At 37.8% G+C, this 24,279-nt stretch overlaps 1 protein-coding gene across 2 annotated transcripts in view; it reads right to left on the bottom strand.

Annotated features, from left to right (window-relative positions):
• Nucleotides 1-1,812: 1,812 nt before the first annotated feature.
• The window catches only part of Wls (Wnt ligand secretion mediator), a 93,683-nt gene continuing 71,216 nt past the window's right edge, over nucleotides 1,813-24,279 (bottom strand). For both annotated transcript variants that reach the window (XM_051195819.1, XM_051195828.1), the window contains exons 5-12: nucleotides 23,413-23,549; nucleotides 20,836-21,004; nucleotides 19,184-19,281; nucleotides 18,797-18,860; nucleotides 17,146-17,289; nucleotides 15,348-15,431; nucleotides 9,905-10,058; nucleotides 1,813-3,112 (exon numbers count right to left, since the gene is read on the bottom strand). In XM_051195819.1, coding sequence (XP_051051776.1) covers nucleotides 3,003-3,112; nucleotides 9,905-10,058; nucleotides 15,348-15,431; nucleotides 17,146-17,289; nucleotides 18,797-18,860; nucleotides 19,184-19,281; nucleotides 20,836-21,004; nucleotides 23,413-23,549 — 960 coding nt within the window. In that variant the 3' untranslated portion in view covers nucleotides 1,813-3,002. The remainder of the gene's footprint in view (nucleotides 3,113-9,904; nucleotides 10,059-15,347; nucleotides 15,432-17,145; nucleotides 17,290-18,796; nucleotides 18,861-19,183; nucleotides 19,282-20,835; nucleotides 21,005-23,412; nucleotides 23,550-24,279) is intronic.

Below are 24,279 nucleotides of genomic sequence, written 5' to 3'. Positions count from 1 at the left end.
TCACTATCCACCTAATATTTCTCTACTGTATGGATTGAAAGTATCTTTTCAAATCTTCAGTTCCAACCCCTCAACTTGCTTCTAGATCCTAACCACTGACATTCTTTGGGTTTTATGTCATTATATCAATGTCATTCCTTAATGGCTGGTCCCAGATTTCAAAATTAGTGCCTTCCTCTCACTCAAATCAGAGCAACCATATTCGTCCTTGCTGCCCAGCATGTCCATCAATTGACTCTGCTATGCTTCTCTACCCAACTTGTCCTCTTTTAACCCATCTCATTTTTCCCTCTCCCATTGAATGTGCCTAGCTACACATTATTGAGAGTCTTATGTGATTCCTTGATACTTCTGCCTAGGCATACTTCTCGTTCTTGATGACAGTGGTGGCCAAAGTCCGCCATGAACACTCTATTCATTGTTTCCTCCAAGAAGCAATAATTAAGACTCAGCCTAGACAAATATGAATTCTTCATCATTCCAAATATGCTATATCTTTTTGGATGGTTTGCCTAGCCCAAAATGCTCTCCTACTTTTGTAGTCATGCTATGTGACCCAATTCCCTGTATAATTCGAATGGCAGTAGGACATGCTGCCTGTGGTTTTAATGAGAAAGATTAAGGTTCAGGACTTGTAAATGAAACTACTCTAGGGAAAAACAGGAGTTCCTAAAGCTGAGCTTCATTAGAGTTCTATCCAAGTCTGTTCTTTTTGGGGTAATGCAACTTTTCCATGGAACCATTACTATACTAAGAATGTCCTATTTGAGGTAAATTTGCTTCTACGGTTTATACTGATATCTAATTCAGAAATCTCAATTAGTAAGAGAGATCCTGTTAGTCCCCTGTTTACAAGGGCCTGAAATTTGATTCTGCTCTATACTTCCTTATGAAGCTTGACTACAGAATACTCAAATCATGTCTGCTCTGTTTTATCTCCAAAATAATGCTCCCTTCTCTACATCCTCTGCTGTTGCCTGGCTCTGGCCATTATCTCATTGTTGGTTCCATCAGGACTTCCTTTGTTTCAGAGGTTATTGTAATCATATTATTTCTTTGCCTAAAACTTGCAGCAGTGGAATAACTCTTAATATGACATTGAAAACCATATTATTCTGGCTCCAAGGCCAGAGGGCTCATCTTGTGCTTTTCTACATATCATCTAGGCTTGACACCCAGCTTTACCAAAACCTTCTTCATATTACATTGCTTTTATGGTTTTTATAATATTACACTTTTGGCCCTGGGAAAAACAACACTTATTTAATGTTCTCTTGAGCTCTTATCCTAAAGAATAGAGACATCCCACTCCATCTTTGAGAAGGAGAGATCACTGTAGTGGTTGAAGTTTATCTTCACTAGTAGAAAATTAGGAACACAGTATATTTAATTATTTATACTTGGGTGTAAGAAGAGTAAGTAAATGTTAGGTACAATGGACCACATACCTATATAACATTTACCAGGTTGGGGAAAGTCAGAAAAACAATAGCAAAACCTAACTGTTTTCTCTGTCACTGTTTACCATTGTTCTAGCCAAAGTTAGGAAAAAGACAGGGTGGGATTTACAAGGCAGGTGAAATTAAGAATATACCACAAACTCCATTTCAGTCAGCAGAATCGAAAACATGAGACTCTCATGAAATTATTGTTAGCCTGCAAACGGAATCTATTTATGTGAATATATAACTGATGAAGCATTTTGATGTACATTAATTATTTTTCATGGTGACTCTGCACAAACATTTTATGAATGCTGGTTTCTAGACGAGAAAATAGCCATGTCAGATAGCTTGAACAAAGTCACACAACTAGTGCATGACAGGCCTTTAATAGGAAACTACCTTCTAAATTCAGGATTCAATATTCTATCTGCTATGCCATATAGCTTTTTGACCATTACAAAAGTACAAACAAAAACAATGTCACAAGTTAAGGGGTATGGGAATGAGATCTGTGTGCATGAATGTCTAAACCATCAGATACCTCACATATTCCTTGTTGGCCTAGAAAGACTTAATGCCTGCTGCAGAAGGTGTTGCTTCACATCCAGGAATAGATATAGTCAGGCTGATTCTGCCAGCACCAAGCCACTTCATGATTCAGGCAAACTTCAATCGCCATGCCTGAGCATGGTTGGGGTGGCAAGGAGTGCATATTTACATTCATTTTATTCAAATGGTTGGATTTACAGTTTTGGAAGTTGTTTGAAGTATCTTATCAAAAGAAAACACATTTTAAGCAAGACATATAAAAAAAAAAAGTTTTTAGAACCCAGAGGTCATTTAATAGCAGAAATCCTACTTGGGAAGTTTAGCAAATATTTCTCAAAATCCACATCTAAGAGACATATTAGTATCGGATACACAGATTTGGTTTCAAAGCTGAAATCCCCCTCGCAGGATATAATTTCTCATGAAATTTGGTTATTTTGTAGTAAACCACTAAAAAATGAACAGATTTGTACTGACAACTTAAATAATAACTCAGTTGGCTACTTGGTGTTATAAATAAGAAAAAAAAGTGCCTATGGAGGGGGTGAAAGGTCTATGACATAAGCAAATGGTGGGCTGCAAACAATGTTTATACATATTCCAGAATCTAAAATAGGAACAAAACAAACAAATAAACAAACAAACAAGAAAACCAAACAAGTCATAATCTATGCAATATAGACCCCATTGGCCCAAACCATCCCAAAGAGTATACCCATCCACGTAAGGGTTACTAACCCACCTGCTACAGATGTTGCTATGTTACTAACAATAATCTTAAAAATGTGTCATACCAGTTTTTGTAATCATACATGATATATAGTGGCAGAATCTTGCAAAAGCCACTGTCAGAGGTTATCTGACAAATGTTCATCCACTGGTCTAAGAAATCATATCTAAGAAACACTAGGCATTCACTTTTCACTAAACTCTGTATAGTAGGCTCCGCACTCTAGGAAAGAGCCTGGATAGAGAAAGAATTGCAGCCCAGTGCAGTGCCATAGCATCTTATTCCTGTGCTTCTTTACGGGTCAACTTGTAGATCTCAGTTGGTCCGTCCACATGGGTGATTGTGGTGGTGAGCTGCAGTTCTTCCCCACTGTGGACACCCAGGTCACCTGAAACAAGGTGTTTGGTGTTATACTTGTTCAAGAAGGAAAGGGAGGCATTTCACATTCTACCCTGATAGGCTCTCACAACTTTTTTGCTTAGAATTTTTTATAATTCTTAATATCACTTTTTGCCCTCAGACATGTCATTAATGATATATACATTAGCTCACTGCTGATATCATTCATAGTATTATTAACATTTAATGAAAGATTGCCTTGTACTTAATGCTTTTATAATACTTATTATCCAATATTATTTAATATTCATAAGAACAGGCTAAGGTGCAGTTAATTATGATCATGCAAGCTAAACAGTTAAACCTTGGAAGAAAAGCAAGGGAACCAACCCCTCCCCCCATGAAGGGACAGGTACATAAAAGCATGGCAGTGAGTCTGACTCTGAGGCCAATGCAGTGGGCTACGTCAATTAAAACAAGCAGATGTTCAGGGCCAAGTAGGCACATAGCAGCTATTAATGGTAACATATACAATGACTATGTCTCCTACAAATAAGACCTGCCTACCATAACCAAGTACTCAGGCATACTAATATATACTAAGACCAATAATGGACTTTCTTCTTCAGAAACAAAGACAAAAACATAAATGCCAAATTTTCTCCTGCCCCTCAGGAATGCCTAGATACCAAGACAAAGTTGTTTGCATAAAATGGAATAACACGGCCTTCCCTTAATTAGGAAGAAAAATAATGCTAAACAGTTAAGAGTCTGCAAAACAATATTTGACAAGAATGAGATAGCAAACTAGTGAGAAGAGAGTAGAAAACAACCAGAATCAATGGCCAGTTTCACACTGAGAGGTGCATACATACACACATTTGTAGATAGGAGTACAAAGGAATAGAGCATGAAATGTGGGCATGAACATGGAAGCATGTGCATGGTTTTCATATTATATATCTACTGTATTTTCTGGAACTAAGCATTTTCTTAGTTTAAGCATATAATTAAATTCAGAGTTTGGGTTAGGGGCAGAGAGTGCCCTGACAGTCCCTTACACCCTCTCCTAAACATTAAGAAACCTGTGAAAGCCCCTTGGATACTATCCTGGGCAGAGGGCAACTAAGAACCCCTTCGATACTGTCCTGGGCTTGAATGTCTTAGAATCCCACAGGTCATCCCACTCAGGAACTGGAGATTGTTTAGCAATTTGTTTGCTCATGGATACCATGTGGTATTTGGTTTTCATTATTGATTTATTTTTCAGTATGGTATCCTATATCTATTACAGCTTTAAACACCAGCTCTCAAGACTTAGGCAAAGAACAGTCTAAATAAAGAAGCTTAGGGCAGCCTCCAGCACTTTCTTAAGTCTACTTCTGGATAGAAGAAATGCATCACAAAGCTTGTGAGAAGTTTCCAAATCTACCCCAAGCTAAGTACAACCACTATTTTTACAAGAAGCACATTCTTTCTAGTCATAAATTTACCTTCCTCACCTCAAATAGTACTTTTTTTGTTTTCATGTCATGTGTATGTCATCATTCTCTCTTTTCTTCCCTTCCTTCTATGATGTACATGCACCTGGGCACACACAAATACACACACACACACACACACACACACACACACACACACACACACACACACACGAACTATAGAGCTTTATCTAGCCCATGACTCAGTTGTTCAGAAAGAAGAAGCCTCACACTTCCAGTCAAAGAAAGCAACATACGGATTTGTTTGTTTAGGCTAAGCCATCATATCAAAGCCAGTTTCTGATGGCTCATCTGTTCCATTCACCAGAATTTCAAAGATAGTTCTGACCATTACAGGAGCAGTTTTAAACTAATAGATTCCTTTCTCCCAGAAAATGTATACAATGTTGCAGGGTACATAAGAAATAGCCAAAATACTTTGGCTTAAAAAAAAAAAAAGCTAAAACAAACAAGCAAAAAACAAACAAACAAACAAAACAAAACCAAAAACAAAATCTATGTTATAGTGCTTATCTTGTGCCTGACGGCTCTTCCTGCCCTTTCTCCTTCTCTTCTTTCCTTCCTTCCTTCCTTTCTTCCTTCCTTCCTTCCTTCCTTTCTTTCTTTCTTTCTTTCTTTCTTTCTTTCTTTCTTTCTTCTTTCTTTCTTTCTTTCTTTTTTTTTTTTTTGGAGACTAGATTTAACTATTTAGCCACAGCTAGGGTAAAACTCCAGATCCCACTGCCATTGTGTCTGGGTTGCAGAGATTACAGGTGTGTACTATCATTCTTGGTTCTGACACAAGTTTAGGTGTTGTACAAAAACTGATGCAGAAATCGATAAACCATTCTGCCAACAGAGGCAATGTGGATATATTATTTATGACTTAATAAAGCTTCCCTGATGGTTCAGGATGCAAAGCCAGCAACACTAGTTAGCTATAGAAGCTAGGCAGTGGTGATATACATCTTTAATCCCAGGACTCATGAGACAGAGGCAGATGGATCTTTCTGAATTCAAGGCCATCCTGGCCTACACAAGAGTGAATCATCTAAACGAGAATTTAGAGCTTACGCCTTTAATCCCAGCGCTAGAGAGGAACATAAAGGATAGGAGCCCAGTGTCTCAGGTTGCATTCTGAGATTTAGTCTCCAGGCATGTTGAAGAGAGGCAGCAGTAGCAGTCTGGCATTGGAGTCTGAGGCTTGGTGGAGACAGGCCTGCCATTTCAGCCTGAGGTAGAGGTAAGAGCTAGTGGCTTGGCTGCTTTGCTTCTCTGAAGTTCAGCTTGAACCTTAAACCCCAATATCTACCTATGGATTTTTATTTTTCATGTTACAAAGCAATATTCATATCATTCCCATTCTGCTGATGAAAAAGCAAAGGGTAAGTAACCTGCCCAAGTCCCAAACAAACTCAAGGTAATATTAGATGAAGATACACACTACAGCAATACAGACGAGGCTCCATGCTCTTGACCTTCAGGTTCTAATGTGTATACTTATAGATAATATATAATCTAATAACGTGGAGGGGCTTTTAGAATACTAAATTTGTTTTAATATTTGATATGTTTTTAGTATACAAATCTGATTTATACATATTTGCAACATGCACTTTTGGAGTCTTAGCATGCCCTGTATTTCCTTGTAACATGGAAGGATACTAAAGCATTATTAGTTTACCTAATGTGCTAGATGAAGTGAAAATATGTGCAGCAAAATCTATGATTCTTACATTTTGCAGGGCAACTTTTTTTCCCCTTAGGGTATGATGTTGGGAATATGTCAGTAACATAGGGGGAGTAAGGAACCCTTCATTGGCTCCAAACTCCATTAACCCCCCATTTCTGCCAAAGTCTTGCTCCATCTATTGGTATATCTCTGTCTTGGCTTCTGGGTGCTTAAAGTCTTTACTCATCCAAAACAAAACGAAACCCTCTGAAAACATTATTGGGGGCAGATGGAGAATTAAGGGAACTTCCACATGCTGTGGCCATTGAGTGTTTTACAGATTTCTTTGTGAGAACAAAGTTCTTTCAATATTAAAAGGGACCCCATAATTACATCCTTATAACCATCAAGGCCACATTACACACCATTGCTCAAGAGTTACTCCCATAGAGTTCTAATACAGTGAGCTCATATTTGTTTCTCAAGGTCAAATATAGTCTGTGCTAAAGCCAGGATCCTGAGCCATCTGTGACTATCTTCAAAGCATGTTCTCTTCACACAGTCATAAGTGACTATCATTTTCTGTGGACTTTTCCTTGTTTCCACACCAGCCTTTTTCCGATCAACCTTTAAAGGTAAATTTAAGTGATTATTTTATAAGGAAATTTGTAGTTCAGAGCAGAATAGGAAAAATAAGAATGCTGTATTAGTAGACCTAAATTGATGCAATGTAAAATTTATTACTTTTAATAGTATGTTTGCCTTACATTTTGGGTGTTAATATGATGGTGGTGACGATTATGTTTAAAAATAAAATAATGAATATAGGGATTTTTAATCTTTTTCTTCTGTAAATAAATCAAGTACCCAGCACATTTTCCAGGTAGTACATGCTAATCAATTATTCATCAATATTCACCTACTCTAGCTCCTTTGTACCTCTGCCAAGGTAGTATGAGCTTAGCATTCCACACTGTTGCTCTTTGCTGGAGTTTAGGAACAAACCCTCTACTAGAAAGCAGGTGCACCTCAGGGTAAGAATCCTTCATGGATTAATGCAGTCAATGTTCATTAACACAACTTGTTAACATGCTTGTTACAACATCTAGGAAATGTAGCAATTGTTTTTTATGTGTTATTTACTTGGAAGACAAAAACTCTCAAATTCAAATCAAGGCCATGTAGCTTCTGTTAAAATCCTGCAGGAGGATCATGAAATAAAATTAATGTTCTTGTCTATAATCCAGAATCCCATTGTGCTAGCAGTATGGTGATTGGCTGTTTAAAAAGCTGCATGTCCTACTTTGATACATACTGTAACACACCAACTAGCAGTGGAAGAATAGTTGACAGATAACTCATTTCCAAGTCCGCTAGAAAGGCAGGAAGTAGGCAAACCATGGCCAGAGGTAGACTAAAAACTGGGAATGACAAAATATCTTTAGTCCAAAAAAGTCAAGGTAAAAGAAGCAGGAACAGCACATTATGAAAACAGATGGAAGTGGGACTGAAGTCCTTGCTCCAACACTGGAGAGTTACCTCTCCTGGCTCCTTATTTCCATTTCCTTATCTTTAGCTGATCATTACAGCCACTCTATGTAATGAGTATGGTTTTTCCGCCTGCTGCCGCCGAGTCTTGTCCTGCAGCCTCGCCAGCCCCAAATAATACACAGAGACTCTGTATTTGATACAATGCTGTTGGCCCGGTTACTTGTTTCTTATCGGCTAGCTCTACCTTAATTATTAACCCATTTCTGCTGATCTATGTATTTTCACATGGCCTTCTCTTACCAGGGAGGCGGCTGGCGTCCAGCTCTCTCCAGATTTTCCATCTTGACTCCTTTTACTACTTCCTATTTCCTCCTTGTCTCCTAGTCCCTCCTATCTTCCTTTCCTATTGGCCAACAGTGCTTTATTATTAACCAGTATGAGAAACATATACATAATGGCATCTCCCATCAACTCTATTCCAGGTATTGAGATAAATGAACTTCATGTTCTACCACAGTCTGAACTACACAGTGGGACCATATTTCCAAAAAGAGAATAACAACAAAAACAAAACTCAAAACCATAATTAACCCTTAAGGAATCAAGGTTCCATCAGGAGAAGAAGTCATAGGCTGGATCACCTCCTGCATCTATGCCATAAAAACAGCAACCATATGACCTCAGGTCTGCTTTCTAGAAGTCTAGTTACACACGTGTGTGTGCATTTGGGTGGAAGCCAGAGACAGATATCAGTTATCTTCCTCAACTGCTTTTCAGCTTATTTTTTCAGATAGGATTTATCAGTGAACTTGAAACTCACTGTTTTAGTTAGTCTGAGTGGTCAGCAAGACCTAAGGATTTGCTTATCATTGCCTTCTCCCTGACTTTCCTTACCCCATTGTCTAGGTAACAATGTGCCACCATGCCTAGTTTTACATGGGTGTTAAAGACCCACATTCAAGTAATTGTGCTCATATGGCAAGCACTTCAGCATTTGAGTCTTCTCCACAGCCACAATAAAAAATAGTTCATGAAAGGCATGAAGACAACTTGCAGTAAAAAATTTCACTGCTATTTATCAATCTGGCTCAACTTACCTAACTACTAAAAACATGCCACCAGCACACAGAAATGATGTTCAGTTTACCATAATTTTCTGTGGTCTAATGTGGGGGATCAGAAATACTTTTCAAAGAGGAAACAATATGTAGACTGTGCCCCAAAAAGGATAAGGATTCAGAAGGCTCTGATGAAGATAGAATCCATTCATTCACCATACATACAAACTGAGTACTGAAAAGCGAGACCAAGTCTTAATTAATGCAAGATGTTCAGGTATTGATCTCTATAACAAGGCATTTAGAGCACACTAGTACTAAATTCAGAAAATATGTCATGTATTATGTTACCTTAATAATGAGGATGCAGGGGTAAAGCAGATGTGAAAAGAGCAAAAAGAGTAAGACTGGACATGAAACAAAGACGTGCTACTAAACTAGACATTTATTAGCCATCTGTTACATGTGGACAGCATTGGGAAGAGACGATCATTTCCTTTTGGATACTTTGGGTTCCTGTGATTATAAGGTAGGAAAAAGTGGCATTCAAAGTACTGGAAGACAAGAATGATCTGAAAACAGAAAAGAAATTGGTTTGGGGAAAAGACATTCTTGAAAAAAATGGTAATATAGATCAATGGGAGAATACCTGCTAAGCCTACATGAGGTTCTAGGTTGATCCCAACATAACACACACATGCACACACACACGTACGCACGCACATGCACATGCACACACACGCACGCACACGCACACGTACACACTCGCTAGAAGCACATGAACCAAGGAAAAGGAATAAATTCCCAGGTACCTTTACATTTACCCTCCATGGTTGGAGGAATAGATGCGGCATACTTTCCAAGAGTTGATTTTATACAAGGAAAAGTGAGGGAGTCAAACTTTATTCTTTACTACTATAACTGAATGTACTTTATGAATATTCTCAATCAACTTTGGAGAATGGAAAAAAATGGCTATTTCAAGAGCTATCTATCTTGTGTTGATTTTTTTTTGTATATGACATATTCTCTGCCTATATTAGAAAGTAATGAACACAAGGCTTTAACCATAGAAATCTTGAAAACACAAAGGTCTATTCTATCCTGAATGAATTTACAGTGAAAAGACAGAGACTCACCATTAGACTGGTCTTCCCCATAGTTCTTATGGGATGGTGCATATAAGAACATCAAAGCAAAGACATACAGGTTCCACATTCCATAGATGCCAGTGAAGAAAGCACTGTTCACTTGAACTGTGACACCACCCCATTTCCAATGGCCTTCTGTCACCTATGGATAAAAAGGAAGACATTCAAGTGAAACAGAGAAGTGTAATACCAAAATAGAAATCAATTAACATGAAAGCCAAGGCTCCTCTTCAGATGGAAAAGTTAAGAGCCCTATAAAACTCCATATATTAATGTGAATGAAATCCATGTAAATTAAAATCTACTGAAAGTTTACTAGTGTCAGGAGCAAAGTCAGTGGTTCTTATTTTGGCTATGCATTAATATAACTTTGAGAATGTCTCTTCCTAGGAATGGAAGTTCACTTATTCTTTAGTTAAAGGATTGCATTTGACTCCATCTACAACTACAGTTTATTCTCAGCAATCTTCCAATATAATCAAAAGCTACCCAAGACAGAAACCATCTCTAACTTGCTTGCTGCAGCTGCAACATCTTTGGTGCTTAATGTACCATGTGTGGGAAGTAAACATTAATACACATTTACTCAATAAGAAAAAAGTGAAGCCTCTGGAATTCAGTTTTCTTAAAAACTTGTAGGGTTATAGATGAGAACTGAATATATATGTAATTTCTAGAAACTGTATGTCAGACACTATGATGTATCATATTTATTGATGAAATGCCATTCTAGGTAAACTGCTCATGAAGATAATTAGGAAGTTTCCATATGTTTTGTAGTTTTGTAAGAAATGGTCAAAAACTGCTTCTGTTTAAGATAATGACTTGGTAAATGTTTCAGAGTGCTTTGCAGATTTATGGTTTACACTGACAACTGCTATAGAGCTTTTGATCTGAATAATTTGTACAAGCACTGATCTCACTGAAATGATTATAGGAAATTTTAAATGTGGATAAAAGAAAGTAGTGGGTACATGTTTCTTTGACAGCTTCATGAGTCTGGGTTATACAAACCTTATCTAGGAGCCACTTCTAAATTGCAAGATGGCAAGCTCTGTTGGAATGTTAATAACTTCAACAAAAATGTTGAACTTGGCTCCTCTTTATGACAGAGTGGGTCTGTGTTCATTCAGGCCTTCCTTTGTATTTCCCATGACCCACTGGGGTCATAGTATAGTAACATTCGTTTAGTATTGATGATGTTCCATCACTATGCTAAGCACTTCACATGAGAAATATTATTTACTCTATTCTATAAGGTATGCAGGTATAGTGGTTTGAATGGGAATGATCTCATTCAAATATTTCATTTTTGAAGTATATTTGAATGCTTGGTCCCCAGTTGGTGGAACTGTTTAGGAAGGATTAGGAGGTGTGGCTTTGTTGGGAGAAGTGTCACTTTAGGATTAAGGTTTCAAAGGCCCACACCATGCCCAGTTAGCTTCCTCTCTGTCTCAGGCTTACTGATCAAGATGTAAGCTCTCAGCTACTGCTCCAGTGCCATGCCTTCCTGCTTACTGCCATGCTCCCTGCCATGATGGCCATGGACTCGCCCTCTGAAACTGCCAAGCATAAATAAATGTTTCATCTAAAAGTTACCTTGGTCATGGTATGTTAGCACAGAATCAGAAAATCAACTAAGACAGGAGACAATATTTCCATATCTTGCCCAAGAGTGCTCTGCTAGAAAGTCAGTCATGGGTCCAACTCCAGAAAGTCTTCTTAATGACTATACAACATGAAGGCAGGGCATTATCTTAAACAAGGTTGGTCTCTAAAAGCATCAGATCAAACAACTACTGTGGAAACTCACTTCATTGACCATTGCTCAATCAGTATTAAGTACCTAGAGACTGAATTTATATCTGTAAATGCTTATTTCCTGGTGGGCAAAGAGGTAAACTAAAAAACTGAATCATGTAGATATTGTAGTCCTGGAGTTTGGAAACTGAATTGTATTTTCCCCTGTTTTCTCAATCACTCATGCTCTAGACAGACTGAACTCTGAGCACATTCCCAATTATATGAACCACAATGGGCAACCTCAACACAGAAGGCCTTGTAGGTCCAAATTCTTACAATGGCAAGTAGCTATTTCCTATTTTCAAAGAGAAAACTCAAGAATTTGCAACAGCATTAACACCAAAAAATAAAAACCACACAACCCTTTACATACTCTTCCATTTTCCTAATTTTACATGTCAACAGACTCCTTCTGTATAGGGACCCATTTATACCCCTGCAGTCAAGTGAGAACAAGCCAACCAGCATTCCAGTAACAACAAGATTTCCAAACTCCCAACACAGGCTCTCTTATAGGAAATATTTCCTTATATCTAAGCCACAGAATGGTAATCACCAAAATAATAAATAAATAAATAAATAAATAAATAAATAACGAATGAACGAACTAGGGAACAGGCTCTCTAGGAGTTTACATATATCTTGGCCTGAATATCAGGTTTCTGGGCATTCCTTCAGTGAAGGTCAGTGAGCTTCTTCCCCACACTGTTCTGTTCCTTGCTAACATCACCTCTAAGCTAAACACCTCTCTCTTCCAGAAGGAACAGGGCTGAAAGACCAGACTGTGGTACAGCATTTCTTCATTGCTGTGACTCACACTATTAAAATAGCAGGCATTAAAGACTGAACCTCAGTCCTAGTTACAAAGCCTCAAGGTCACCACATTCCAACAGCTTCCTGTGCGCCTTTCATTCCTGGCCTCAGAGCTTCAATATCCTGGCAAGATTCCCCACATACATTTCATGGGACTTAAATGGAAGCTCTCCCAACAAGTATAATGGGAGCTTTAAAAACATCTCTTTTACCTAATGTTGAGGTAAATTTTAAAAGTTACCCAATGGATTTTCTTTCAGGTAAGCTCATTGCTGTGACATTACAAACAGATATTAGAAAATAAATCTTCTGATGACTATATTAACAGTATCAGGGAAACAGAGAGATATGCAGAAAACTGTCTTAGATAGCTATAAATAAACCTCAAAAAAAAAAAAAAAGAAAAAAAAAAAAGAAAAGAAAGAAGGAAAGAGAAAAAGGAGAAATATGTAGTGCTAATGGAATTTAAAGACATTATACCTCCTTAGAGTTGAAATCTACCCATCTGACCATATTGCAGCTAATATAAAAAGGAGGCTGGAGCCCAATACTGGGATAATGATAAATTAATCTTTCTATGCAAAGAAAAGCAGCAAATTCTGTTGTAATACAGCTTCTACCAATGTAAAATGTGCAACAGTCAAACATGTACAAGATTAAATTCAGGCAAAGCATAGCAATCTTGAGCATTAATTCCTCTAGAATTCAGGTAAAAGGAGTTCTGCAGAGCAAAGCCAGTGAGGAGGGCTGTGCCCCCAAAGTAGGTATGAGAGGGCTCCAGCTTTGCAAAATGCCAGAGGCAGACCTCAGAAATGGAAGTGTTCTTCCCTTTCATTTTCCTGGGAATATGGTACATCTTACTGGAGACTTCACTTTTGGATAAGGGTTCACTGTTCTTTCAGCTAAGGAACATATGTGTAGGAACAGCATATTGATGAGGGTCTGGAGGAACCAGGAAGCATGGTGATCATACAAAGAAATTAGCTAAAGATGGAGTCAAGCCTACTCAATCCCGAATCCTTTGCTTGCATATGAGTTTTTGGGTCTTAACTGAATTAAAGACCAATTCAGGAGCCAGAAACATGGATCAGATGTTAAAGGTGTTTCTTTCTGAGGTTGATGATCCAAGTTTTACCCCTGCAGTTCACATGGTGGAAGGAAAAAACTGACTTCTGTGGCATATGTGATACACGCACACAAATAAATGTAAGAAACATTTTTTTAAAAACTCATTCAGAATTAGCCACAGCTTTATTGTTTAGAATGAAGTTTTCAAGGCTTTATGAATGGTTTGCTATAAACACACTCCTATTACAAGTAAAAGAAGATGGAGTCAACAATGTGCAAACATATGTAGCTATATTTTTATTTATTTCTAGATGTAATCAAGCTTTAACAAAGCCAGAAACCCAATACACCCAATACATCCCCGCGGGCATAGCCAACAGAGCACTTGTGACCCAAAACTTGTGGTTCCCTTGGATGGAATTAAAGGTGTTTGAACTGAGCAGTAAAAAAGTATTCTTATTTTTATTAGTTTCTAATTGAAGTTAGTACTTCCTTTAGTTATGAATGTCCAAAACAAATCTTTAAAGTATAAGTATTACCTATGAAATGTTACTTTTGTACAAATTAGGTGCTGAGGACATATTTGTAATAAGTATGAGTTATATGTAATTATATAATTAAATACATACACACATATATCTATATATATATATCTATATCTATATATAATTGCATCTGATTCCCTTTGAAATCTGAAATATTTCATTTTACTTAATTTGGAAGCATTCTGAGATGAGAACCATAGCCTCACTAGGTTGTCAAAAGAACTGAAGAGAAATTTGCTAGCAGGTGAGAGGATAAATCACCCTCCTCCTAAGGCTCTGCCATAATGCTATGCTAGCTAAACAGATCCAGTGAAAGATCCAGAATGACTGAATTCTAGTCTACAACTTGTATGCATTTTGGTGAGTTACTAGCTAGCTAGCTAGTGAGTTACTAGCTAGCTCTTCACGATTCTGACACACCAGGGACTACTAAATACTTGGCAATATTATTTCTATATATGGTACAATTGTATAGTGAAAAAGGTTAATGTTAGTATGTTAAGAAATGTTAAATAACCCACTAAATAAGTACATTTCTGTAAAAGAGAGTATGTGACAACATCCAGAAGCCATGGGAATTATATTTTTGAAAACATGGTTAACAGTCCCTGTCCTACTTACCTCAGAAGAGGTTTGTTAAACCCATCTGACTAATATGTGCACAATACATCAGATTTTAGATGCACTTTTTCACTTCTGTAAGGAATCAATATTTTATGAGTACAATTATTATTGTTGAGATTTTAAAGTACATCAAACTTTGAGTTTTAGAAATAGTAAAAAGATAATTTTCTATCAATGGGACGTTTGAGTTATATTCATGCTTAAGTGGTAATTATCACACAGAATGGCTAAAGCCCTATCAAAGAATCCTTGTTAATGTTAGATACCAACTCAATAAAATTATCAAATTGTCAGTGTTACACCACAGGGCTCGAAATGTAAAATGCCCCTTCAATATGGCTACAGGTTTTAGTTTATTTAACAACATTCTACAAGGTAGGACTGGAAGGGAAAAAACCAGTCTATGTCACCAGCCTGTGGAAAGTCCCATACTGGAGTGGTTTTAAAAAACAAGGCTTAGTTAGCTAAACAAAATAAATCTCTCTGCTTTTGTCCTCAGCAGTTCTGTAAACTCTCTTGTGCTATAGGCAGTGATTACTCCAGGGATAGTGTCTTGAGAAGGCTTAAGATCCACTCACCTGACTAACAATGAAGAAGATAACAGTCATGGCTGCACAGGCCAAGGTGATAAGCATCAGGAACTTGAACCTGAAAATCAGACCCTATTAGGAAAGACAGGAAGAATGGTTGAATATATTTATTCAATTCTCTCTCTCTCTTCACACACACATACACACACACACACACCTGCAAAAACAAAATCCCTAAGAATAACCGTAAAATAATTTCACATGTTAACACCCTTTCTGCAGAGGTGAATGTAGTTGAAAAAATTCTTAGGCGAAATATTTTCTATGTTCTTATCTATCATGAAACAATGATACTGGAGCCTAGGAATTTACATGCAAAACACATCATTAAGCTACCAATTTCCCTGATAAACAGGTTATATAATTCTCCACAAGGATTCAAAGTTACCAAATGGAAGTTTTCTATAGTTAGAATGAAACTTTTCTCCAGTTTGGAAGGGGTGTATTCATCAAACTGAAATTGATTTGGTTGAATGTTCTCATTTGTCACTCCAGCTCTGGTAACAGAAAAGCCTTTGAAAGTACTTTGGTTTCCAAAAATTCAGGATTTAAGGAATGGTACCTACTGATTAGGTTGTCTTTTGTGTGATGATTCTGCAGTTTCTCCTCTTTTCACACAATAATCTATTTAAGCAACAAATCTAGTCAATGTGTCACCTGCATTAGAGATGGGAGGAAGCTAGGTGTTTCTCTTAAATAACTAATATAAACCAGAAGCAGATTATTGAACTCTATTTGAGCACCCACTGGCTATTTTAGAGAATGTGGAGTACTAAGAATCTGGGAAGCATGAGTCAGAAAGACTGCTCAGAGGATAAAGGTATTTGCCACAACACACATTCAGCAACCTGAGTTTAATTGCTTGAATCTAAAAGTCAAAATAGAGAGCAGAATCTTCACAGAGCTGTGACTTATACACTCACACCCGTACATCATATACATACACAAACAATAATTAATAATTGATTTTTTTAAGTTTGTAAATATTGTTTGGGTTAAATTCTGCAAGGGTTGGGAGGAAAGCTATATCCTAAGCTAAGCAAATTCTACATAGCACAGTAAGCACCTAGGTTCCATCAAAAGTTTTTCTTAAAAAACCCATTGGGCTGGTTTCTATCTTACTGATAAGAGAATACATTAACACCTTAGAACACCCAGGGAATAGTTGTTTGAGTGTCTTTTTATTTGCCCTGGACCCTATATGAGAAGTCTTTAAATTCTCTTCCTTCCTTCCTTTCTTTCTTTCTTCCTTCTTTCCTTCCTCCCCCTTCCCCCTTTCTTCCTTTTTCCCTGAGACAGGGTTTCCCTGTGTAGCTTTGGAAACTGTCTTGGAACTCACTCTATAGACCATGCTGGATCCAAACTCACAGAGATCCACCTGCCTCTGCTTCCAGAGTGCTCGGGTTAAAGGCCTGTGCCACTACCACTCTGGGATAAATTCTTAATTTCTACTTGTTTACGTGTTTATTTGTGTGTGCACATGCATGCATGCATGGAGAGAGAGGGAGAGGAGGAGAATGTGAGAATTTGGACACACACATGCCACAGTGAGTTTGTTGAAGTCAGAGAACGACTTTCAAGAGTTAGTTCTCTCTGACTATGAGTTCCAGAGAATAAACTCAGGTTGTCAGGCTTACATGGCAAGCACTTTTACTAACTGAATCATTTTGATGCCCCCTTAACATGTATTTGAAACTAAAACTTTCAACTTCCACAGCTGTGTGTTTATACACCCAGCTAGAGATCATGAACATCAGCTCTAGAATGAGCTAAGATAGCTGCTTACCTCATAATGCAGCCTCCGGACTTTGCTCATGGCTGGGAGACTAGATTGCTTCCCACTGATGTTTCGAAATACCTGAAATACCATGAAGCACAGAAACAGAAAATAGAGGCAGAGGCAGATCCCTGCTACAATGATGAAAGCCATCTGCAAGTACACAGTGAAGGAAAGGGCAAACATGTGCTAAGAGGGTACAGAACTCCTCCCGGCTGTGTTGATGATGCTCAACATTGTCTCCAAGTGTTCAAGAGGTTCCGAGGAAGGCACTACTATTAAAACCTGGTATTCTGATGCCACTGATTGGAAGGTATAAATGGAGCAAGTTTAGTAGTAAATGAAAGGGGGGGGGTTGGCAAGGGCCCAAAGAAAATAGAGTAAAGGAAGGGACTGTGGATTCAGATAGTACACCCATCAGGGAAATTTTGAGATTTACTACTAGAGCCCAGACTGTGAGAACCAGCAAGATCTAGGGCAGTGTGAATTGTTAGGAATAGACAACAGACTGCAACTCCTTTCTCTTGTAACAACTGGATCCCAAATCACCTATATTTTCCCAATACTTTGATAGGTATGAGCTCTACATCTACCTCACATTAAGTAGTATATTTAATGCAATTCTTCCTTTTTTCCTATGACCAACAGTGCTCTGGAATAAAGAGAATATGGTTAATTGCTCAGGACTTGAAATTTTATTTGCTTCCCTTACCCTTCATTCTATGTGTAAATTGAAAGGGTTTAAGTAGACAATGACATTGTTCCTCTTATTGTACAGTTACCATTATGGGGGTGGGGAATGGAAGAAGTTCAACCTTTTAATCTTAAAGGTACTGATACTATGTATTTTGTTTGCTCACAATATTCTGTGACATTAAGAAACTGATATACAAATCACCACTAGACAAGGTATATTCAGGGTACATGTCAAGGCATTAGCTATTAAGGAAGAGCACAATGCCAGGCTTTTTCCTCTTAGAATATGAAACATGATGTTCAGAATATTAGATTCTAAAACCAACATCCTTAAAGGTATGGGTTAAGACTTACTTTTCTTCACTGAAGTGATGCAGATGGTGATTATGTGGACCAACCATAAGCCTCAGCATTGCTCAAGAACTAATTTCCTTAGTCTCATTCCCATTGAGCCTCATGAACTAAAGGTGGTTATCCACTGAAACTATTATCAGAGATTCACACAAAGGCCTGGCTTTCCTATGGTAGCCCTGCATACAAGTAATTTCAGACTCCAGCTTTCCCACAGAAGGCTTGCACAATGGTAACTTTTGTACCAAGCTTTCTACAGCAGAAGACTCCCTCCCATATAGGTGACCCCTGTGCTAGGAGCCAGAAGGTGCCTCCATGACTCAAAAAGAAGCGTTACACCTTACAGAATAGATAACTTATGATATACTTCAGACCAGAAATTTTGAACTGAATCTAAAACCTATAGCCTGCAAGTTCTCCACTTTGACTGTTTTCACAGCTTGAAAACACATAGTAATTCTTCTCAATATTTACCTCTAATTGTTGCTTTTTGTCTGAGGACCATTGCCCTGACTGAGCTCATACAGAGAGTATTGACTGAGCCACAGAAAATGATAATGGAAGCCAGGCAGATAGGGATAGAAGAATGAAACCTCAAATCATGGAAGGATACAGCTAGTTCTGTTCCAACATCTGTAGTCCAGATACTGTAGAAAGGATTTGTGAGTTGCACTCCTCTATAAAAACAAAAACAAACAAAATGGAAAACACAATGGTATAGCACAGTGGAGGGAGGCATGGGGACTGTGGTAGGGTTGTTGGTATACTATATTTAGAAAACAAAATTCAGAGAGTATGAAAGGATGTAGAGCTTTAGAATATGATGAGCCCAAGCACTTTACATGTACAAAGGGATAAGCCTTTGATTTAGTCACAAACTTCATCTGAGAACATTTCATTCTCTTAACCACCATTCTTTATTTAAAATCTCTTCCTAGAAAGATGGAAGTAGACACAGAATGGCATATTTCATCTTGGAGTGACTCCAATACCTGCTTACCTTTCACACATGTCAAATATGAAGAGGCAGAAAGAGCCAACAGCAATTGGTCCAACTTGCTTCCAGTATCCTGCAATGCGATTACGCTCATGCTGATCCTAAGAAAAAAACAAATTGAAGAAGGAAAAGAGCAAAGTTATTCCATAGGTAATCCAGCCAAACACTTATTGTATACTGGATAGATTACAGCATTAGGAACAAAAGAGATAACTCTCAGTGCTCATGTCAGTTGAGGGAGAACATTCACCAAAAAGCCCATTCCCTGGGGCTGTCGATAAGAATGCACATAGCTCTGTGACCTAACAGAGAATGACCTTAGGGAGATTTTTGGCCCACAAAATTAATTGCTGTTTAGCTAATAACTTTTTTTGTTTATAAAGGTAAAGTGATAACCAAGGAATAAAAACATTAAGGTACTTCATTATGTCAAGTTTATCTTCTTATATTCATCATCACAAGGAACAATTTTCTGCCTTCCCCACCTGCTTTCCAGACAGGGTCTTGAGATACAGCCCATGTTAGCCTGAAACTCAAAATTCTCCTGTTTAAGTGTCCTGCATTTGCCACAAGTCCAGTATGAAGTATTCCTTTTAATGGGCAGTGAAAGAAAAATGAGGAAAAAAATTATATATATGTGAAATATCTCCTGCCTTAAGCAGGAATGGTGGCCTATACCATCTTCTTGTGTACAATCACTCTGGTTGGGGCCCTGCTGTCATTATTGCCGGGTCATTGCTGGAAGCACATTCAGATTGCAAGAACCCTCAGGTGGAATTTCACAGTGGGTAAATTCCCCTCTTCTTATACTGTTCTCCTGCATAGGGAACTGGCTTAGAGATTTAGTTTTAATGACCAAATCGTAATGAAACTTAAAAATAGCACCTGCACAAGCATAATGACTCAGTGGGTCAAAGCAGCTGCAACCAAGCTTGACAAAATGAAATCAATCCCTTGGGACCCACACAGTGGAATGAGAGAACTCCAGCAAACTGACCCCCGACTTACACACACACACACACACACACACACAATGTAATTTAAGTAAAGAATTTTAAACCCCCTTCTTTTCTGAAGCCTAACTTGAAAACAAGGTTCTTACTGATATAATTGCATCTTAGCCACAATATAAGGATGATGTCATTCTTATTTTTATTATGGTAACTCAGCCTCTCTAAAATAGAATTTGATGCCACACAAAGAGGTTGGCATCCTTGGGTAATAGGAGTCACTAGGTCACTTGGTCAAGCAGCAAGCTGGAAAAGGGCATAATCACATTCTCTAGCTTGCTCTTAAGGCCAGGGCAAGCAGAAGTCAAGGGACAAGAGATAAAAATAACGATCAGACTTCATATGTTTCTCTCCCACTATATTATTGCATTTTTTTCCTAAAATGAAACAAAATCCACTACACATTAAGACTTTCCACTACATTTCACAAACAAGGGACCTGAGATTAGGGCACTTGTCTCAAAACATTCAGCAAGTTATTAGTGAAGAAAGACTGCGAACTTGCAGGAGTAGAATTCAACCTGTGACCTCTCATTTCTTTTACCTCCCCACAGCTTAAGACAGTCCTAAGCAGGCAGGCTTCATCTCAGCAATTTCTCAGAGCAGCTATGGATAGACAGATGTCTCTTCCCCAGGAGATCTTACCATCATGTGCTCGCCACAGAAGATGATCCAGAAAGAAAGAAGCATTGCATAGAAAATGCCCTGCCGGATGTCACCAAATAGCAGCATCCAGGTCCAGTCAAACCCAATGGAAAACCATTCCACAGGGATATTGATAAAGGTCATGGAAATCCCAAGGGCAAAGATGACTCTGAGAAAATACCCAGAAAAGCCAGGTTACTGCGGAGAAAAGACTTTAAAAATCTAAAGCCAATTTTGAGAACTGAGATGTTATTTATTCAGACTTTAGCAAATTGATCAGTTTCTTAGCATTCATGATAAATTTTCACCCTGAGATACAAAATGTCCTAGCTTGCATCCTTGGAAAATGAAGGAGTGTCACACTAACTTCTGGGTAACTAAATGGAGCCCCCTGAGAGATACACACTTTAATCCCATTGCCTTCTTAAACAGATATGCTTTAGTATAATTGTATCCTCTTACATCTTGATAGTATCACTGACCCAATCATTAAGAATATGCATCATAAGTCACTACTGTGATATCCTTGGCAACTCTTAATTGTGTAAGTGTATTTGTTTCAATAAAAAAAAAACTATACAACTACACATAAATACAATTGGCTTCTTGTTTAGCTTTTCCTTTATCACACTATTACTTGCCCCTTCTTTATTAAAATGTCATTATGATTTATTTATACATTTTTCATATCCACAAATACATATCCATAACAAAAACAATGTACTAAGAATTACTGTTACGGCTACAGACACATATATGGGAAAGACTAATATCTTTACTGAGGGAACTGCATTTAATGGGAAAGCCTGATAAAGAGGCATTGAAATAAGCAACATCATCACAGTTTAGAGGTTCAGAATACTGCCAGGATTGCCTCTTACAGAGATAGAAACTAAGTGCACAGAGAATTGAGGAAATGAGTGTGAAAATGTCAGAGAGCGGAGTGTAAATGGATGCAGAGAGGATTGGAAGATGCAGTAATATTTATAGATCTACAGGTAACACATTTTAGGAAGTAAAAGGATCTGAGAGCAGAAAAATAAAAGAGGAACAGCTCATGAAGAAACTTACATTGTTTATCTTTAAAAAGAGACTAGCAAGCTAATAAAAAGTTTAAATACTAGAATTATACCATTTATTCACTCAACAAATACTAACTTAAAATTATAAAGACAGATAAAAAGAGAATGGAGAGTGATTTATATAGGGTGAATGCGGGGGGACAAAAAAAAGAAAACACTTCAATGAGAAACATCAAATAGGAATTAAAGGAGCAAATGAGGCATTAATATACCTAGGAAGTACTATTTCAGATAACAAGAATAAGTTCAAAAGCATTGGGGTAAAATCTTAGAATGAGAGGCATTTGAGTGTTATCACAGGTGATATGAGATATGATCTAATGGAGTTTATAGGACATGGCAAAGCTAGTGGACAGCTTTCAGTAGAGAGTTGAGTGATCTTATTGACACGTAAAGGGAACGGGGAGGCTTTGGGTGAATAGATTGTAGGAAAGAAGATAGTGCAAGGAGGTACTTCTAATAATCAATCTGAGCAATAATGTGGGTGATCAGATTATTAAGGGGGTAGCAATGGAGACTGTAAGGCTTCAAGGGTATTTAATAGAGGTGTGACTAACAAGTAGAATAATAAGTAGCTTCCCTCTTTCCAGTCCAGCAAGAGGAAAAAGCAAAACAAAACAAACAAACAAAAGAAGTTGCCTTTCACCAATATGAGGAGAACTAGAAGAGCTATAGGTGGCATCAGAAAGAAGTCAAGTATTCTTTATATTACATCACTAGCAGAGCTAATAAAGAAAGAGGTACAAAGTCTCTTCCCTGGATCAACAGTGTAAAAGGCTAGAAAAATGGGAAACAGTAATGAAGACTAAGTGTTGGCCAGCAAAGGAGAATAATAGCAAACAATAACCATGAAGGAAGAAAGAGTGATCAGCTATGTAGAATGCTGCTCATGGTCAAGGAAGGTAAAGACTAGAAGCCAACCATTAGATTCGACTATGGAGGTGATTCATGAAACTGTGAAATGGCATAGTGGAGATCAACCAACATTAAAAAGGAATAAAGACAGAAATAGAGCAGATATGTAGGTAAAATTTTTTGAAAATTCTTGTAAAAGGAAAAAAAAAGGTATAATTATTTCAGGAAGAAGTACTTTCTCATGGTGTAGCATATGCATATATAACAGTAATAGAAGTAAGACAGCAAAAAGGAGAAGTTGTTAATGTGAGAAAGAAATAGCTTATATCTACAGGAACATCATCCTGTGTGTGGGAGGGTTTGAATTGAGTTGGGAGTGAAAAAGTTCATTCATTAACAGAAAAAGATCTGAAATCTGACTATGGGAAAGAACAGCAAAGACAGCAGTGTGAGGAGGAGCATTCTGAAGATTTACAAATAAGTTGTATGTTAAATCTGGAGGTGACAGAGTCCACCATGACTCTTAGTCAATTCACCAACTTAACTCACACAATGGCTGCTTGAACTAGACATGCAAAATAGGAACATGGCAGACTATAGAAAATGGCATTTTCTAAGTGTGATCTGAATCAGTTCTTACTTTTCCAGTAGCACTGGGGGTCGGGACATCATGGTGATCCTCCTCCAATACCACACCATAATGATGAAGATACTGGGTGTGAGGAAGGTCTTCATTGCAAACCACACCTTAGTAAAGCCTCCATTTTGGTGGATTCCCTAGACAGAAACCAATTATAATTCTGGAGATGAATAAATATTAATGTTTTTTTAAGACCATATACAGATGAGCAGTTTGCCTACCAGAAAGTGTTCATAGTCACAGAAGATACTGCCCTCATAGACTCTCTGTCCCCTCCTTAGATATCATAGAAATATATCCAAAAAAGGTGGAAAGAAAAGGAAAAAAAAAAAAAAAAGGGCAATGCTATGCCAAGGAATTAAGAACATAATCAAAGATTTTTTTTTTTTTTCCTGCAGGGTCTTCATTCAACATTGGAGATTGCAACATGAAAAATAAAAGACTCAGAAATTGATATTGGGCTTCAAACTTCAGGTTAAAGATCAGAAAAGCAAAACATCTGGGCATTAACTCTTACTCTACCTCAGACTGAAAGGCGATCCTGGTTCCACAAAACCTCATGCTGTAACCTCTCCATAGCGTGGTTGGAAAATCCTGAGACTTCAGTGTCTTCCTATCTTCAGTGTGGCTGGAGAATGAATCCCTCATACTGAGATCTTGCCTGTGTTATATACCCCCCTTCTGCTGTGATACCAGGAGCTGAGATCATCTTTGTGTGAGTTGTTTCTCTTTAAAATTAAATTAATCTTGTATAGATATGGGTGGCCTTGAACTCACATAGATCTGTCTATCTCTTAATCCTGAGGCCTAGGATTAAAGGTGTGTACCACTACCTTGTAGCTTCTGGCTGCTGGGATTAAAGGTGTG

Source organism: Phodopus roborovskii, unplaced genomic scaffold, assembly GCF_943737965.1.
Source record: "Phodopus roborovskii unplaced genomic scaffold, PHOROB, whole genome shotgun sequence".
Classification (NCBI taxonomy): Eukaryota; Metazoa; Chordata; class Mammalia; order Rodentia; family Cricetidae; genus Phodopus; species Phodopus roborovskii.
The sequence above is the reverse complement of the archived record's forward strand: the minus strand, read 5'-3'. Positions and strand labels throughout refer to the sequence as shown.